At 45.6% G+C, this 20,237-nt stretch overlaps 1 protein-coding gene across 3 annotated transcripts in view; it reads left to right on the plus strand.

Moving 5' to 3' along the window:
• ZBTB14 (zinc finger and BTB domain containing 14) overlaps positions 1-16,300 on the plus strand; it is a 124,926-nt gene extending 108,626 nt beyond the window's left edge. For all 3 annotated transcript variants that reach the window (XM_063923533.1, XM_063923532.1, XM_063923534.1), the window contains exons 2-3: positions 6,571-6,634; positions 13,089-16,300. In XM_063923533.1, coding sequence (XP_063779603.1) covers positions 6,632-6,634; positions 13,089-14,447 — 1,362 coding nt within the window. In that variant the 5' untranslated portion in view covers positions 6,571-6,631 and the 3' untranslated portion in view covers positions 14,448-16,300. The remainder of the gene's footprint in view (positions 1-6,570; positions 6,635-13,088) is intronic.
• The last annotated feature ends 3,937 nt before the right edge of the window (positions 16,301-20,237 follow it).

Here is a 20,237-nt window from a genome sequence, read left to right on the forward strand (position 1 = left end):
TTATTTTTTAGTCTTATTTTCTGAGTGATCTTTTCTAAACTGTGTCTTATACACTTAGAAAGAGTCGCTCCAAATGCTCTCCGCCAGGCCGCGACAACGCTTACCCACGAGTACAGTGCTGTTTCGGCGGGCGTCTCTGTGGGATATACTAGCAGGTCCAGCAGACGTTACCAGGCTGTGGCCGGAGCACAGAGAAAAGGTAAGGCATCGATTCCGCTTAGTAGATGGAATACGGACACAGCCGCACTGTATTGGGAGGAGACTACCAAACAGTAGCTGACGCGGCTGCCACCGCGGGTGCACCAGGTCTAGGCCTTAGGGATCTTAGGCACCAGGAATAGTATGAGGCCGCGATCCCTAGGGTTTATGTCAGCAGGGGGAGTTAGACGCTCTCCTCGTCACCCCTCCTCCCCGGTTCATGACCAGTTTCCACCGAGTCTCCCGCCATGAACTGTTTCCTCGCTTCTGTCCCAGACGCTACCACGAGAGGACTCAGTCGCAGCATAGGCCCCTGCGTCTGTGCTCACTAAACGCTACTGCAAGGAGACCCGGTCGCAGCATTGGGCTGTGTGACCGGTGCGTCTGTGTTCACTGAGCGTCTGTGTTCATCATAGGTTCCTGGAGCGACAGTGTACACTAGTAGCGTCTGGATCCACTCAGCGTTCGCTAACGTATTGATCGATCCCGGAAGCGAGGTGAGTCTCCTTGTATCCCACTCTACTGATTACGGGCTATACAGCACTAAATTTCTATCTACTTTGTTCAGTATGAATAGTTAAGTGCCTATTGCATATGAGTCTGTGTACGTTTACTGTGGTTTTCTTCACGTTGCGTCTGAATACGTTAGATCTGTGTAAAACAGGTTTCAGTAATATGTACTCCTACATACTTTAAAATGTGTTTGCAGTTGATAATGTGCTCATATGACTAATATATAACATGTGACTGACCTCTAGTGTCATTGCTGACTTTAATATATGTTTGTCAGTTTCTTCTGATCCTCAATGCTGGTGCATGGGTAGGGTCAGATTGATATCACTTTAGAAGGTTAAAGTGATTACAGTCACAAATTGTGTAGTACACTGTGAAAGTGCTGATTTATTTATCATGTCTAAGCGGCAAAAGTGACGAAGGTACACTTACATTAACACCAACACTCATATCATGTTTGTCTTGCAAAACTGTATTATCCTCTCAGGATCTGGTTCAGGATGATTTATGTGCAAATTGTTTTGCTTTTCAGCAAAATACAAGGCAGATTCCTGTACGTCAGGTACAGATGGATCCACCTTGGCCTATGTTTGCACAGGCCTTGTCCAGTATAGCTGAACGGGTAATGCCTACAGCTTCTTTACCAGGAATGGGTACACTATTAACCCATACATCCAGCTCCCTACCTACTATATATAATTTCCCCCAGCAGCTTCTCATATGAAACAAGCTGATAAACCGATGGTAAGTAAACCTTCACAGGCTACACAAGATGGTTCATTGGAAGATGAAAATTCAATTTACTCTACTTCGCCATACAAAGAGGAGGAAGAAGGTCTCAGCTCAGTGGATATAGCTGAATTAATTAGAGCTATGAAGGCCATTCTATCCTTAGAGGATTTAGTAGAGCCTATGTTAAAAACCAAGGCACTTGTATTTAAACGTCCCAAAACAGTTAAGACTGAGTTTCCAGGGTCAGACCAGCTGACGGAAATCATGAGAGGCTTGGGCTACACCCAATAAAAAAATATAGAATTCCCAAAAAATGGGATTCCAATTATCCTTTTCCAGCAGGGGACTGTTTAAAAAGGGAGGTGGCTCCTAAAGTAGATACGCATGTAATTCGATTAGTGCGAAAATCTATATTGCCTTTACCGTCAACATCATTAAATGAGGTCATGGATAGGAGAGTGGAGGGTTTTCTGAAAACCATATTTTCTCTGGGGCAGTCATAAGGCCAGCCATGGCTTCAGCCTGGATGGCAAAGGCAGTGGCTGCCTGGGCTGATTCACTGGAAGAGGATGTTTTCTCAGCTTCTCGACAACAAAAATCCTATATAGCTCATATTAAACAGGCTGCAATATTCTTGTAAGAAGCGGTATTAGATATGGGTACTATCGCTTCTAGGGCATCAGCCACAACAATAGCTGCTCGCAGAGCACTTTGGTTACGCACGTGGAAAGCTGATTCAGAATCTAAGAAGGTTTTGGAATCTTTGCCTTTTGCTGGAAATATTATTTTTGGTAAAGAATTGACAGATATTCTGGAACCAGAAGCAGACTCCAAAAAGGTCAAGTTTCCTTCCACATATCCCAAACCTAAGGGTCCAGTTTTTCTGCCCTTTCGGTCGCAAGGAAAAGTGAAGGGGAAAAAGTGACCGTAAGCAGTCCCAATACAATAAGTTGGGTAAGTCTACGAAGCATTCGGCTACCAGAGGACCACCTTCCAAACCAGAAGATAGGCCATCAGCCTGATGGTGCGGGCCTCCTCCTGGGGTAGGGGGCCGGCTTCTTCAGTTTGCACACATCTGGCAGCAGTCTACAACAGATACCTGGGTGCAAGAAGCGGTATCGCTAGGTTATGTTTTCCCCTTCAGAAAGCATCCTCCTCGAAGGTTCTTCTGTAACAGCCCGTCTCGGGTGGAGGCGAAGGCAAGGGCCTTGCAAGAAGCTGTTCAGAAATTGCTGTAGTCATTCCAGTACCGCCTGCACAACGGGGACAGGGTTTTTACTCCAACCTGTTTTTGGTTCAGAAGCCAAATGGGTCTTTTCGACCCATTCTCAATCTCAAAATGCTAAACAAATACATTTGGGTACCACGGTTTCACATGGAGAGGTTACGCTCCATAGTTTTGGCTTTGAAAGCAGGAGATTATATGGTATCCCTGGATATTCAGGATGCAGACCTTCATGTTCCTGTAGCACTGTCCCATCAGTGTTACCTCGGGTTCGCTATCCTCCAGCAGCATTTTCAGTTCCACGCCTTACCCTTTGGGTTAGCCACAGCCCCCAGAGTATTTTCCAAGATCATGGTGGCAGCCTATCTCCGCAAGCAGGGGATAAGAATTTTTCCATAACTCGACGACCTTTTAATCCTGGCACAATCGCAGGCATTGCTCCTGTGCCATCTCCAACAGACAATAACATGTCTGCAGAGGCACGGGTGGCTCATAAATTGGGCAAAGTCGTCTCTGGTTCCGTCACAACATATGACTCACTTGGGGGCTGTACTGGATTCAAGTCTGCAGAAAGTATTTTTACCTCGGAACAAGATATCCAAGGTACAGCCAAGGACTCAGGAGTTGTTACACATTCAAACAGTATCAATTCACGCAGCAATGCGAGTGATGGGTTTGATGGTGTCAACATTCGACATGGTGGAGTATGCACAATTTCATTCAAGACCTCTGCAGCATCTGATTCTGGCCAGATGGAATGGAGTACATCAGACAATAAAGAAACAGACTATGGTGCTTTCGGAAAAGGTAAGAAAGTCATTAGCCTGGTAGCTGCAAACATCCCATCTAGACAAGGGGAGACCCTTTTGGATATCAGATTGGGAGATCCTGACAACAGATGCCAGTCTTCAAGGCTGGGGAGCGGTGTCCGGAAAATTATGGTTCCAGGGACAATGGACCACAGAAGAAAGTTGCCTGCCAATAAACCTGTTAGAACTTCGGGCCATATACATGGCACTGAGTCAAGCAAAGGACATTCTTCAAGGAAAACCAGTCCAGATCGGCTCGGACAATGCAACGGCAGTAGCGTACCTCAACCATAAGGGAGCAACCTGCAGCCAAACAGCAATGAAGGAGGTAAGTCACATTCTAAAGTGGGCAAAACTCCATCTCCCAGCCTTGTCCGCAGTATTCGTTCCAGGAGTCCTATACTGGGAAGCGGACTTTCTCAGTCGACACGCCATTCATGCAAGCGAATGGGCTCTACACCCGGAGGTCTTTCAGACTCTAGTAGACAAGTGGGGATTGCCAGAGATAGATCTTATGGCGTCCCATCTGAACAACAAAGTGCCCGCATACAGGTCAAGAACAATGGATCCCAAAGCGATCTTTGTGGACGCCTTGTCCGTGAAATGGGACTTTCATCTGGTGTATCTGTTTCCTCCGCTCATCCTGTTACCCAGGGTGGTGAGGAAAATAAAGCACGCAAAGGGTGCCGTGATTCTAATAGCTCCGGCTTGGCCCAGAAGGCATTGGTACACAGATCTGCAGAGAATGTCGATGGATGCTCTACTTCTGCTCCCCTCAATGTCCAGATCTACTAATGCAGGGTCCTTGTTATCACAGACATCTGGATCGACTGTCTTTGATGGCGTGGCTCTTGAATACTCTATCCTGGAGTCAAGAGGATTCTCACAACAGGTAATTTAAACAATGCTCAGAGCAGGGAAACCCTCTTCAGCTCGTATTTATCACCGAATATGGCAGGCCTATATTCATTGGTGCAGTGAAAGAAGTATGGACCCGAAATCTTTCAGAGTTTCCAGGGTCTTAGCTTTCCTTCAGGCAGGAATGGATAAAGGTTTGAAGGCGGCTTCCTTGAATGTTCAAGTATCAGCATTGACTGTATGGTTCCAAAAGAAAATTGCCAATTTACAGGATGTGCGCACTTTTTTCCAGGGAATGCTGCACATTCAACCTTCTTTTGTTCCTCCTACAGCATCTTGGGACTTAAGTCTAGTCCTGAAAGCTCTTCAAGTTGCTCCGTTTGAACCACTTAATAAAATGGATCTTAAATGGTTGACAGCTAAAGTTCTATTTCTACTGACTATAGCATCAGCTGATTTTTTTTTAGCCAGATAAAGCAGTTCTTAGAACTAGGTCTGTGTATCTTCCTAAGGTGGTGTCTAAATTCCACCTTAATGAAGGAATTGTAGTCCCGGTTTTTCAAGTATCGGGACTTTCTGCGGGAGATGCGTTTGCTGGACGTGGTCCGGGCTTTAAGGATCTACGTGGATCGTACCAGTGCTGTCAGAAAGACAGATTCTCTCTTTATTCTCTACGGATTTCACAAATGAGGATGGCCTGCTACTAAACAGACGCTGGCAAGATGGCTTCGAATGACTATTTCAGAAGCATACTCTCAAGCTGATCTCCCTGTTCCGGCTAATGTCTCTGCTTACTCTACTCGTAAGGTAGGTCCTTCATGGGCAGCACAACATGTTGCTTCAGCAGAACAGATATGTAAGGCAGCCACATGGTCTTCCATTTACACATTCATTAAACATTATGCCTTGGATACTTTTGCCTCTCATGACGCTGAATTCGGGCGTAAGGTTCTCCTGTCCAATCAGGAGCGTCCCCACCACTAAATTGCTTTGGGAAATCCCATTGTTATCCAGTGGATAACCTGTGGACCCTGCCGGAGAAATATACGTTATGGTAAGAACTTTCAGTTGATAACGGTATTTCTCCTAAGTCCACAGGTTCCACAGGGATCCCACCCTGACGCATCTGATTTGACGATCCTTCTACTCACTAACCTCTTCCTTCTTGTACGGAAGGGTGTGCATGTGTGGTCTTCTCGCCTGATTAGGGCCCTACATGATGCTCCTGCCTAGTGCTTTGTAATACAACTGATTTGCCTGAGCCATGGACGGGCCCGTTGCATCCTGGGAGGCCTGAAAACTTTTGATCATTTGGTGCCAGTCCGCGGTCGCTCCATCATATCCCATTGTTATCCTGTGGACTTAGGAGAAATACCGTTATCACCGGTAAGTTTTTACCATAACGTATATTTATTACCATAAGAAATTCACCTAAAAATTACATGTTTTTATTGGTCAAATTATGTCATTTAAACCACTCCTAGTTCATCATTATTCATTTGGAGGGGAAGTTTCTGTATGGTGTCCCAACATTTGTACCTTTAAAATAAAAAAATTCTTTTACCTTTTCAACTGCTCAGCGGGGTGTGCACAAATAAATTGGAGTTTCCTCTGAAAAAGCAAAGCAAGTTTGGAATTGAATTAAATTTGAAATTCCCAGGAGTCAACTCGCACCTGACTGAATTGACCCCAATTTTTTTTAATATATTTGTGTAACTGTTTGCATATGGACTCTTAGTAATACCCCTTTTAGACCGCCAGCTTGTAACCCGGGTTATTGCACATGAGCACGCAGTAACCCGGGTTGCTGTGCTGTCTGAAAGGTGCCAGGGAAAATATCCTGGGTAGAGCGACCCAGTATTTCAACACTGGTAGCACTCAGGGTTGAATACGGCTTCAACCTGGGTCACTGTGCGGAGTGAACAGGTTGCCGGATGCGGCCCATTTCCCGTTCACACTGTATGGATGGGCGGCGCACACGTCACCGCTGAAGTCATCAACCCGGCAGTATGCCAGGCTGGGGACGCCAGTGTGAAAGGGGCCTGAGCGGGAAGTGCCTGTGTGCGACTCATGAAATGCGATCTGAAAGGGGTATTAATTATGCTGAGAAATGTGTGCTCGTGACTAAATAATTTCTTGTTCGTATATAAATTAACCATTTATATATATATATATATATATATATATATATATATATATATATATTTTATTTATTTATTTTTATCTTTCTTTTAGGTGATTTTGTATTATACATTGAACTGACAGTATCCAGTAAGGACATCTACTCCTTTTTTTCATGGTATGTTTCTTTAAAAAGTTATTAGAAAATATATATTTAAATGTTCTTGGAAACTGTTGCTGCCGCTTTTCAAAAAACTTTAAATTATTTAACAAACGGTTACAGGAGGAAGGCTTTTAGAAAGTACTTTCTGATTCATCAGGAAAAATGGCAGAGGTGTATTTCTGTTTTGTCTATTATAAATGGAACGGTTACTGGGCTAATTAGACACACAGCATGGGTCATTTTAATCAGCCCATGTTTCCCAAATCTGTTCTGCACACCCCCAACAGTTCATGTTTTCTGGATTTCCTTGAACATGCACAAGTGACATAGTCTACTTGGAAAGGTAATGAACGTATTTTACCTATCTCTACAGACAGAAATCCTGAAATCATAAGCTGTTGGTATTGCGCACGGAAACATTTTTGGAAACACTGGGGCAGATGTATTAACCTGGAAAAGGGATACAGAAGTGAGAAACCGGTGATAACGCACTAGCCAATCATTACGGATTTGAAAAATGACAGGAGCTTACTGGCTGGTGCGTTATCACCTTGCGCTTATCGCTGGTTTATAACTTCTTAATCCCTGCTCCAGGGTAATACATTTTCCCCACTGTTCTGTCATGTTTCAAATGCTTGAATAACTGTTTTAATAGATGTTCATGTAATTTATTTTATTTTCACTGGGCTTTAAAAAGCTTAAAATGTATTCAAACTCTTATCTGTTAATAGTGTAATAATGGTAATCTGGTATTTCTCTAACGTCCTAGTGGATGCTGGGAACTCCGTAAGGACCATGGGGAATAGCGGGCTCCGAAGGAGGCTGGGCACTCTAGAAAGATCTTAGACTACCTGGTGTGCACTGGCTCCTCCCACTATGACCCTCCTCCAAGCCTCAGTTAGATTTCGTGCCCGGCCGAGGTTGGATGCACACTAGGGGCTCTCCTGAGCTCTTAGAAAGTTATAGTCTTAGAATTTGTTATTTTCAGTGAGACCTGCTGGCAACAGGCTCACTGCAGCGAGGGACTAAGGGGAGAAGAAGCGAACTCGCCTGCTTGCAGCCGGATTGGGCTTCTTAGGCTACTGGACACCATTAGCTCCAGAGGGATCGACCGCAGGCCCAGCCTTGATGTTCGGTCCCGGAGCCGCGCCGCCGTCCCCCTTACAGAGCCAGAAGCAAGAAGATGGTCCGGAAAATCGGCGGCATGAAGACTCTGTCTTCACCAAGGTAGCGCACAGCACTGCAGCTGTGCGCCATTGCTCCTCTCACACACTTCACACTCCGGTCACTGAGGGTGCAGGGCGCTGGGGGGGGCGCCCTGAGGCAGCAATAAAAACACCTTGGCTGGCTAAAATACCTCAATATATGGCCCCAGGGGCTATATATGAGGTAAATACCCCTGCCAGAATTCCATAAAAAACGGGAGAATAGGCCGCGAAAAAGGGGCGGAGCCTATCTCCTCAGCACACTGGCGCCATTTTTCCCTCACAGCTCGGCTGGAAGGAAGCTCCCTGGCTCTTCCCTGCAATTCTACAGTACAGTAAGAGGGAAAAGAAAGGGGGGGCATTAAAATTGGCACTGTATACAGTATATTATATAAAAAGCAGCTATTAGGGATATAACTCGGTTAGTCCCTGTATATATATATAGCGCTCTGGTGTGTGCTGGCATACTCTTACTCTGTCCCCCCAAAGGGCTTTTGTGGGTCCTGTCCTCGTTTAGAGCATTCCCTGTGTGTCTGCGGTGTGTCGGTACGGCTGTGTCGACATGTTGAATGAGGAGGCTTATATGGTGACAGAACAGAGGCCGATATATGTGATGTCGCCCCCTGTGGGGCCGACACCAGAGTGGATGGATAGGTGAAAGGTATTAACCGACAGTGTCAACTCCTTACATAAAAGGGTGGATGACGTAACAGCTGTGGGACAGCCGGCTTCGCAGCCCGCGCCTGCCCAGGCGTCTCAAAGGCCATCAGGGGCTCAAAAACGCCCGCTCTCTCAGATGGCAGACACAGATGTCGACACGGAGTCTGACTCCAGTGTCGACAAGGTGGAGACATATACACAATCCACTAGGAACATCCGTGACGTGATCCCGGCAATAAAAAATGTGTTATACATTTCTGACTTTAACCCAAGCACCTCTAAAAATGGGTTTTAGGTTTGGGGAGAAAAAACAGGCAGTGTTTTGTTCCCCCATCAGATGAATAAATGAAGTGTGTGAAAGCGTGGGTTCCCCCGTTAAGAAACTGGTAATTTATAAAAAGTTACTGATGGCGTACCCTTTCCCGCCAGGTGGATAAGTTACGCTGGGAGATATCCCCTAGGGTGGATAAGGCGCTCACACGTTTGTCAAAAAAGGTGGCACTGCCGTCTTAGGATACGGCCACTTTAATAGGTACCTGTTGATAAAAAACAGGAGGCTATCCTGAAGTCTGTATTTACACACTCAGGTACTAGACTGAGACCTGCAGATAGTGCTGCTGCAGCGTGGTCGGTGACCCTGTCAAACAGGGATACTAGTTGGCAAACATAAAAACATATTAAAGACGTCGTCTTATATATGGGGGATGCACAGAGGGATATTTTGCCGGCTGGCATCCAAAATAAATGTAATGTCCATTCTGTCAGGAGGGTATTAGAGACCTGTCACTGGACAGGTGATGCTGACTTAAAAAGCGCATAGAGAGCCTTATAAGGGTGAGGAATTATTTGGGGATGGTCTCTGGGACCTCGTATCCACAGCAACTGCTGGGAAGAAATAATTTTACCTCGGGTTTCCTCACAGACAAAGGTACAGTCCTTTCGGCTTCAGAAAAGCAAGCGGGTCAAATGGCGCTTCCTTTCTGTACAGAGACAAGGGTAGAGGGAAAAAAGCTGCACCAGTCAGCCTGTTCCCAGAATCAAGATTCTTCCCCCGCCTCCTGTGAGGCCACACCAGGACGCGGGTGCTCCACAGGTGTAGCCAGGTACGGTGGGGGGCCGTCTCAAAAATTTCAGCAATTAGTGGGCTCGCTCACAGGTGGATCCCTGTTTCTTTCAAGTAGTATTTCAGGGGTACAAGCTGGAATTCGAGATGTCTCCCCCCAGCCGTTTCCTAAAATATGCCTTGCTGACAACTCCCTCAGGCAGGGAGGCTGTGCTAGAGGCAATTAATAAGCGGTATTCCCAGCAGGTAATACTCAAGGTGCCCCTACTTCAACAAGGACGGGGTTACTATTCCACACGGGTTGGGGTACCGAAACCGCATGGTTCGGTGTGACCCATTTTATATTTAAAATCCTTGAACACAAAAATTCAAGTTCAAGATGGAATCGCTCAGGGCGGTTATTCCAAGCCTGGACGAGGGGGATTACATGGTATCATGGGACATCAAGGATGCTTACCTGCATGTCCCCATTTACCATCCTCGCCAGGAGTACCTCAGATTTGTGGTACAGGATTACCATTACCAAGTCCAGACACTGCCGTTTGGACTGTACATGGCACCGAGGGTGTTTTATCAAGGTAATGGCCGAAATGTTGATACTCCTTCAAAAAAAAGGGAGTTGTAATTATCCCGTACTTGGACAATCTCGTTATAAGGGCGAGGTCCAAGGAGCAGTTGGTAGTCGGGGTAGCACTATTTTGGAAAGTGCTACAACAGCATGGTTGGATTCTAAACAGTCCAAAGTCACAGCTGGTTCCTATGACACGTCTACTGTTCCTGGGGATGATTCTGGACATAAACCAGAAATAGTGTTTCTCCCGGAGGAGAAAGCCAAGGAGTTGTCATCTCTAGTCAGAGACCTCCTGAAGCCAAAATAGGTAGCGGTGCATCATTGCACGCGAGTCCTGGGAAAAATGGTAGCTTCCTACGAAGCAATCCCATTAGGCAGGTTCCATACAAGAACTTTTCAGAGGGACCTGTTGGACAAGTGGTCCGGATCGCATCTTCCGATGCATAGGCTGATAACCCTGTCTCCAAGGACCAGGGTATCTCTACTGTGGTGGCTGCAGAGTGCCCATCTTCAAGAGGGCCGCAGGTTCGGCATACAGGACTAGGTCCTAGTGACCATGGATTCCAGCCTTTGAGGCTGGGAGGCAGTCACACAGGGAAGAAATTTCCAGGGACTTTGGTCAAGTCAGGTTATTTCCCTACACATAAATATTCTGGACCTGAGGGCCATTTACAATGCCCTGAGGCCGGCAAGGCCTCTGCTTCAAAACCAGCCGGTACTGATCCAATCAGACAACAGCACGGCAGTCGCCCATGTAAACCAACAGGGCGGCACAAGAAGCAGGATGGCGATGGCAGAAGCCACAAGGATTCTCCGATAGGCGGAAAATCGTGTGTTAGCACTGTCAGCAGTGTTCATTCCCGGAGTGGACAACTGGGAAGCAGATCTTCTCAACAGACACGACCTCCACCCGGGAGAATGGGGACTTCCTCCAGAAGTCTTCCAATAGGATTGTACACCATTGGGAAAGGCCACAGGTGGACATGATGGCGTCCCGCCTCAACAAAAAGCTATAAAAGATATTGCACCGGGTCAAGGGACCCTCAGGCGATAGCTATGGACGCTCTGGTAGCACCGTGGGTGTACCAGTCGGTTTATGTGTTCTCCCCTCTGCCTCTCATACCAAAGGTACTGAGAATAATAAGAACGCGAGGCGTAAGAACGATACTCGTGGATGGCCAAGAAGAGCTTGGTACCCAGAACTTCAAGAATTTATATCAGAGGACCCATGGCCTCTGCCACTCAGACAGGACCTGCGGCAGCAGGGGCCCTGTCTGTTCCAAGACTTACCGCGGCTGCGTTTGTCGGCATGGCGGTTGAACGCCGGATCCTGAAGGAAAAGGGCATTCCAGAGGAAGTCATTCCTACGCTTACTAAAGCCAGGAATGAGGTTACAGCAACTCATTATCACCGCATATGGCGAAAATATGTTGCATGGTGTGAGGCCGAAAGGGCCCCAACAGAGGAATTTCAACTAGGTCGATTTCTGCATTTCCTGCAAGCAGGAGTGACTATGGGCCTTAAATTGGGTTCCATTAAGGTACAGATCTCGGCTCTGTCGATTTTCTTTCAAAAAGAACTAGCTTCAGTACCTGAAGTTCAGACATTTATAAAAGGAGTGCTGCAGAGTCAGCCCCCGTTTGTGCCTCCTGTGGCACCTTGGGATCTCAACGTGGTGTTGAGTTTCTTAAAATCACATTGGTTTGAACCACTAAAAACCGTGGATCTGAAATATCTCACGTGGAAGGTGGTTATGTTATTGGCCTTGGCTTCTGCCAGGCGAGTATCAAAGTTGGCGGCTTTGTCTTGTAAAAGCCCTTATTTGATTTTCCATATGGATAGGGCAGAATTGAGGACTCGTCCCCAGTTTCTCCCAAAGGTGGTGTCAGCGTTTCACCTGAACCAGCCTATTGTGGTACCTGCGGCTACTAGGGACTTGGAGGACTCCAAGTTGCTAGACGTTGTCAGGGCACTGAAAATATATGTTTCCAGAACGGCTAGAGTCAGAAAATCTGACTCGCTGTTTATCCTATATGCACCTAACAAGCTGGGTGCTCCTGCTTCTAAGCAGACTATTGCTCGTTGGATTTGTAGTACAATTCGGCTTGCACATACTGTGGCAGGCCTGCCACAGCCAAAATCTGTCAATGCCCATTCCACAAGGAAGGTGGGCTCATCTTGGGCGGCTGCCCGAGGGGTCTCGGCTTTACAACTTTGCCGAGCAGCTACTTGGTCAGGGGCAAACACGTTTGCAAAATTCTACAAATTTGATACCCTGGCTGAGGAGGACCTGGAGTTCTCTCATTCAGTGCTGCAGAGTCATCCGCACTCTCCCGCCCGTTTGGGAGCTTTGGTATAATCCCCATGGTCCTTACGGAGTTCCCAGCATCCACTAGGACGTTAGAGAAAATAAGAATTTACTCACCGGTAATTCTATTTCTCGTAGTCCGTAGTGGATGCTGGGCGCCCATCCCAAGTGCGGTTTATCTGCAATACTTGTACATAGTTATTGTTAACTAAATCGGGTTATTGTTGAGCCATCTGTTGAGAGGCTCTATTGTTTCATACTGTTAACTGTGTTTCATATCACGAGTTGTACGGTGTGATTGGTGTGGCTGGTATGAGTCTTACCCGGGATTCAAAATCCTTCCTTATTGTGTACGCTCGTCCGGGCACAGTACCTAACTGAGGCTTGGAGGAGGGTCATAGTGGGAGGAGCCAGTGCACACCAGGTAGTCTAAGATCTTTCTAGAGTGCCCAGCCTCCTTCGGAGCCCGCTATTCCCCATGGTCCTTACGGAGTTCCCAGCATCCACTACGGACTACGAGAAATAGAATTACCGGTGAGTAAATTCTTATTTTTGGGTATACAGACAAAAAAAAAATATATCTATAATTCAACTACAGTATATAGCAATGTTGTTGTTTTTTTACTGTAAACTTTAAGTCACTTTCTTTGTTTTCTCCTCAGGATTTTTTCATAAGCATGTCTGAAACACTAAAATATAATGATGATGATCATAAGACTGTGTTTTTAAAAACCTTAAACGAGCAGCGACTAGAAGGTGAATTTTGCGATATCGCCATTGTGGTTGAAGATGTAAAGTTTAGAGCCCACAGGTGTGTGCTTGCAGCTTGCAGTACCTACTTTAAGAAACTTTTCAAGAAACTGGAAGTTGATAGTTCTTCGGTCATAGAAATTGATTTCCTGCGGTCTGACATATTTGAAGAAGTTCTGAACTATATGTATACTGCAAAGATTGCAGTCAAGAAGGAGGATGTAAATTTGATGATGTCATCAGGCCAGATACTTGGCATAAGGTTTTTAGACAAGTTATGCTCTCAGAAGCGTGATGTTTCTACTACCGATGACAGTCCTTCCACTCCAAAAAATAAATACACTTATGAAACAAGCTTGAAAATAAGTCGTCCAGTTGGCGAAGCTAATGAGACTCAAGATGATGAAATAGAGGAGATTGAAGATCACGATGATAGCCCTTCAGATGGCACTGTTGAAGGGACTCCTCAGAGTCATGAAGAGGAGAAGTCTCCTACTTCCACCCTACGCGTACAGGAAGCAATCCTCAAAGAGCTGGGCAGCGAAGAAGTCCGAAAGGTTAACTGTTATGGTCAAGAGGTTGAGGCAATAGAAACAACTGAACCTAAAGACTTGGGTTCACAAACCTCTCAAACTTTGGCTTTTAATGACAGCGTTAATGAAGTAAAAGATGAGCAAGCACCAGCATGGACCACTCCTACAGCGGATATGAAATTTGAGTATTTACTTTATGGTCACAGAGATCAGTTTGCTTGTCAAGTGTGTGGAAAGGCCTTTATAGATGAAGCTCGTCTACGGAAGCATGAAAAATTGCACACGGCTGATAGACCATTTGTATGTGAAATGTGTGCCAAAGCATTCACCACACAGGCACACTTAAAAGAGCATTTGAAAATTCACACTGGTTACAAGCCCTATAGTTGTGAGGTCTGTGCCAAGTCCTTTATCCGAGCACCAGATCTTAAAAAGCATGAGCGAGTACACAGCAACGAAAGACCTTTTGCTTGCCACCACTGTGATAAAGCATTCAAACACAAATCTCACCTTAAAGATCATGAAAGGAGACACAGAGGAGAAAAACCTTTTATTTGTGCTTCGTGCCCTAAAGCATTTGCCAAGGCATCTGATCTAAAACGTCATGAAAACAATATGCACAGTGAACAACGCAAGCAGGTCACAACCAGTGCCATACAGAGTGAGACAGAGCAATTACAGGCAGCAGCTATGGCTGCTGAAGCTGAACAGCAGCTGGAAACTATTGCTTGTAGTTAAATATTTAGTTTGTGACGAAGCATGTGTTCATTTCTTTTTATGGTTTATCCAACTCATTTATGCATCCAAGTACCTTTTTGAGACATACAAAATAAAATATAAAAAGTAGCCAATAATATTTCAAATAGATTTGTAAATGAACAAATTGGTACTGAAATATATGGTTAAATAAAGGCTACATGTTAAAGTGTTTAAACTGTAGGGAAAAAAAATAAAATCCTTTACATATCTTAAATAATGTAGGCATGGAATAAATAACCCTCGAAGGAGTTTATCTACATAGTATGTGTTGGGTTACTCCAGTATGAGATTTGATAACATGCACAAATGTTTAAATTTCTGGCAAGATATTTATAGTTGTCTGCTTTCATATTTTATTCCGGTTATGTTGGTAGATTTATGGTACTGAAGAAATTTTCCTTTGTACCGTGTAATAAATTCCATGAACTGAGACATTGGATGACCACTCTGAAAGTTTGTGCTACTTGTGCACAGATGGCTCTTCATACAGTTCCATCAACCATCTAATATAAAACACGTGTATCACGTCAAGCAATGGTAATGATTACATGTATGTTGGTGAATGTTACTATCCATATTTCATGTATGAGCTTTATGAATATCAGCTTTTATTTCTCCTTAAAATGGGCACTGTATAATAGACATTGCAGTCATTCATATCTATGAATGCTTTGATTGGATCTGTTATTATAGGAAAATGACAGTTCACTATCAAATTAAATATTAAGGGAATCTTTACAATGTAAGGGAAATGCGCAGCGCAAAGGGCAATTGCTTCACTATGGTGTTGAAAGTAAAAATGTCTTCTAATTTAATTTGGGAGTACATATTCCACTGATATTTTAATTTGGGGTACAGAATTCCTTATCATATTCTGCCAAAGGTATTTGGTCTTTTTAATGTACATATGTGGTTGTTGCAATGTGCTGTTTCATGAAGTAGCATCTTGTATTTTAACTATAATTTTTCTTCAGTTTTACATGAACTAGTACATATTTTAATGCAAAACTAAACATTGAAACACAATGGAACCAGTTGTAATATATTGTGATGTTTTATTGTCATTTAACTGGGGGAATCTAATGTACTTCTTTACAGCTATGTCAGAAGGAAACTACTTTTATCTGTGTATTTTAAAAGTGGATTGCCAATCTGTAAAATCACAGATTGCAATGATAAATACTAAGCTTTTTCACCTTTAGATGGAACAGCCACATTTTTCAATTATGCAGAAAGCAATGCATGTCCCTACTTTTCCAGTGCAATATCTTTTCCAGGAAAACAATGCATGTAAAGGATACATCTGTCTTCTGGGAGTGGATTACATGTTGTAAACCTAATCCTATATCTGACCGTTGGCTAGGTAACATTTTGTAATAAAGTGAATCTACTGTAACTGGTGGTTGGATGATTGCAGTCACACTGCGACTAAAAGGATGTTACTGCATTTTGCAGTACTCCATTGAAACTGCAGATGTCAGGTATGTCAAGCAGTGGTTGAATTTGCTCAGAACTGTACCACTTGGACACTCTCTCTACCAGAATGTATCTAACCAACAGTTGGAAATTGTATAGGACTTGGATCCATTTTGATCTTTTACTACCTTCCCATTATTCAACTTTTTTTTTTTTTTTTTTTTTAGATACTACACCCTTATAGGAAAATTGCCACCATATAGCATACGCAGGTCAAGGTTTGTGTATTCTAGTAGTCTTGTATAAAAGTGCTAAGTGCAAATTTCAGTAGCGAACATTCTTTGTTTTTTCATTTTGATATAGATGCTCTTAATTATATGTATATTTTAAAATAAAAATATAAATGGTTTTCTTTTTCTTTGTCTACTGAGTTCATTAGATGAATGATCCAGGTAACCACACAATCTACAGTTGTAGTGTTTTCGCTTTTGATTGGTTTTCCCAACAAGACTTATTAACTAGGAGTGTTTTGTGTCATCCTGGCAAAATCCTAGTTCTTAATGTGACTCCTTTTTTTATAGCACACTCATTTTCCGGCGGCAACTTATCATATAGGGGGGTATCCAATCTGTTTTCAGCGGGTAAAAACGGATGTTGCGATTTAATGGCCGATGGCCATTATCGCGGTATCCAATTAGGATCCGTATTCATCAGCCGAAAGTGGGACCTGCACATGGGGGGCGGTTCAAATCATCGACCGCGGGAAAATTAGATACCCCCCATAGTCTCTCAATTAATATTCTATTAAAGTTGCTCTTGGCTGTCCATCAAGAGGCTTATATTTTTCCTTCAAAATTATACATTTGCTTTCTCTTAATACATTACCTCTCATATCCTTATATACAATCAATTTCTGTTTTTCTACTTTATTAAAGCTGCTTGAATGTAATAATTAATTGTTGCTTATCCTTTTGAACCTCCCTCTACCTCCTACTGTCAAGCTCCAGCAGTATTTATTTCTCTTTCATCCACTAGGGGTCACTGGAGTACTCTTGGGATATGGACGGCTTAGCAGAAACAAAGGCACTGAATATTTAAATTTAGAACTCTCCACCCCTCCATATCCCAGAGTACCTCAGTGTACGACCTCAGTGTTTTTTCTGTGCTCACAGCAATAACAAGGCTTGTGGGAACTTCCCACACTTGGTGGAAGATTTTATTAATTTTTCATTTTTACTTTTTACACTTAGCACATCCCTTCCCAGTTTCTGGAAAAACATGGGTCCGGGATAGTGCCGCTGCACGGGCAGCGCATGGCGTGTCGGTCCTCACAAAGAGCACCCTCACAGCCACAGGCAGCCCACTGTCTCCTACAACAGCTGGACGGAGCTTACACATAGAAGCCCCGTCGCAGCCATGACCTAAGGAGCTGGACGGAGCTTACACATAGAAGCCCCGTCGCAGCCATGACCTGAGGAGCTGGACGGAGCTTACAGATAGAAGCCCCGTCGCAGCCATGACCGGAAAGCGCCGCAGACCTCCCTACAAAAGGTATGCTGGGGAAACGGGGCGGTCAGCGCAGGCTGCCGCCCCGCTGTGTGGGGTTTGTGGGTAAAGCCGACCGCTCACTGCCGTGATAGCCGCTCCAGCCGCTCCGTCCAGCGCTCCGTCTGCCGCTCCGCCCGCCCGCCCCAGGCGCTCCGTCCTCCCGCCAGGCGCTCCGTCAGCGGTACACCGCTCAGAGAGGGAGACCCGCCGCAGCTTGCCTAGCGACGCCGCGCTCCGGCCAGCCGACCTCAGCTGCTCTGAACTATGTGTCCCTCGCCTCCCTGCAATGAGCTTCCCGGCTCTCCGCTGAGACACAGCGCTACAGGGAGTACAGGGAAGGGGGGGGTGGGGGACCTGGCTGATTACAGCGTGGCTGCAGCTGCCAGAAGGTATTAATGCTGCAAGGGGAAAAATCACGGTATAATAGGCTGTTGAGCCTATATATATTTCTCTGACGTCCTAAGTGGATGCTGGGGACTCCGTCAGGACCATAGGGAATAGCGGCTCCGCAGGAGACAGGGCACAAAATTAAAAGTTTGACCACTAGGTGGTGTGCACTGGCTCCTCCCCCTATGACCCTCCTCCAAGCCTCAGTTAGGTTTTTGTGCCCGGCCGAGAAGGGTGCAATCTAGGTGGCTCTCCTGAGCTGCTTAGAATAAAAGTTTGTTAGGTTTTTTATTTTCAGTGAGACCTGCTGGCAACAGGCTCACTGCAACGCGGGACTAAGGGGAGAAGAAGCGAACTCACCTGCGTGCAGGATGGATTGGCTTCTTAGGCTACTGGACACTAGCTCCAGAGGGACGATCACAGGTACAGCCTGGATGGGTCACCGGAGCCGCGCCGCCGGCCCCCTTACAGATGCTGAAGAGAGAAGAGGTCCAGAAATCGGCGGCTGAAGACTTCCCAGTCTTCTTAAGGTAGCGCACAGCACTGCAGCTGTGCGCCATTGCTCTCAGCACACTTCACACCGCGGTCACTGAGGGTGCAGGGCGCTGGGGGGGGGGCGCCCTGGGCAGCAATGTAATTACCTTTACTGGCTAAAAATACATCACATATAGCCCCTGGGCTATATGGATGTATTTAACCCCTGCCAGGATTACAGAAAAAACCGGGAGAAGAGCCCGCCGTGAAGGGGCGGGGCCTATCTCCTCAGCACACAGCGCCATTTTTCCCACACAGATCCGCTGGTGGGAAGGCTCCCAGGCTCTCCCCTGCACTGCACTACAGAAACAGGGTTAAAACAGAGAAGGGGGGCATTTTTTGGCGATATTATTATATATTAAGCTGCTATAAGGGAAAACACTTACTATAAGGTGGTCCCTGTATAATTATAGCGCTTTGGTGTGTGCTGGCAAACTCTCCCTCTGTCTCCCCAAAGGGCTAGTGGGGTCCTGTCCTCTATCAGAGCATTCCCTGTGTGTGTGCTGTGTGTCGGTACGTGTGTGTCGACAGGTATGAGGACGATGTTGGTGTGGAGGCGGAGCAATTGCCTGTAATGGGATGTCACCCCCTAGGGAGTCGACACCGGAATGGATGGCTTTATTTATGGAATTACGTGATAGTGTCAACACGCTACAAGGTCGGTTGACGATATGAGACGGCCGGCAAACCAATTAGTACCTGTCCAGGCGTCTCAAACACCGTCAGGGGCTTTAAAACGCCCATTACCTCAGTCGGTCGACAGACACGGACACTGACTCCAGTGTCGACGGTGAAGAAACAAACGTATTTTCCAGTAGGGCCACGCGTTACATAATCACGGCAATGAAGGAGGCGTTACATATTTCTGATACTACAAGTACCACAAAAATGGGTATTATGTGGGGTGTGAAAAAACTACCTGTAGTTTTTCCTGAAATCAGATGAATTGATTGAAGTGTGTGATAAAGCGTGGGTTACCCCCGATAGGAAGTTGCTAATTTCAGAGAAGTTATTGGCATTATACCCTTTCCCGCCAGAGGTTAGGGCGCGCTGGGAAACACCCTCTAGGGTAGATAAGGCGCTCACACGCTTATCAAAACAAGTGGCGTTACCGTCTCCTGATACGGCCGCCCTCAAAATCCAGCTGATAGGAGGCTGGAAAATACTCTAAAAAGTATATACACAACTGCGACCAGCAATCGCCCCAGCATGGATGTGCAGTGCTGGGGGGGTTTGGTCAGAATCTCTGACTGGAAATATTGATACCCTGAATAGCGCCAATATTTTATTGACTATAGAGCATTTAAAGGATGCATTTTCTTTATATGCGAGATGCACAGAGGGATATTTGCACTGGCATCAAGGGTAAGTGCGCTGTCCATTTCTGCCAGAAGAAGTTTTATGGACGCGACAGTGGTCAGGTGATGCGGATTCCAAGCGGCATATGGAAGTTTGCCGTATAAAGGGGAGGAATTATTTGGGGTCGGTCTATCGGACTTGGTGGCCACGGCAACAGCCGGAAAATCCACCTTTTTTACCTCAGGTCACCTCCCAACAGAAAAAGACACCGTCTTTTCAGCCTCAGTCCTTTCGTTCTCATAAGAACAAGCGGGCAAAAGGCCATTCATATCTGCCCGAGGCAAAGGAAAGGGTAAGAGACTGCAGCAAGCAGCTCCTTCCCAGGAGCAGAAGCACTCCCCCGCTTCTGAAAAGTCCTCAGCATGTCGCTGGGGTCTTACAAGCGGACTCAGGTCCGGTGGGGGGGTCGTCTCAAGAATTTCATCGCGCAGTGGGCTCACTCGCAAGTCGACCCCTGGATCCTGCAGGTAGTATCACAGGGGTACAGATTGGAATTCGAGACGTCTCTTCCTCGCAGATTCCTGA

This window comes from Pseudophryne corroboree, chromosome 5 (assembly GCF_028390025.1).
Source record: "Pseudophryne corroboree isolate aPseCor3 chromosome 5, aPseCor3.hap2, whole genome shotgun sequence".
NCBI lineage: Eukaryota > Metazoa > Chordata > Amphibia > Anura > Myobatrachidae > Pseudophryne > Pseudophryne corroboree.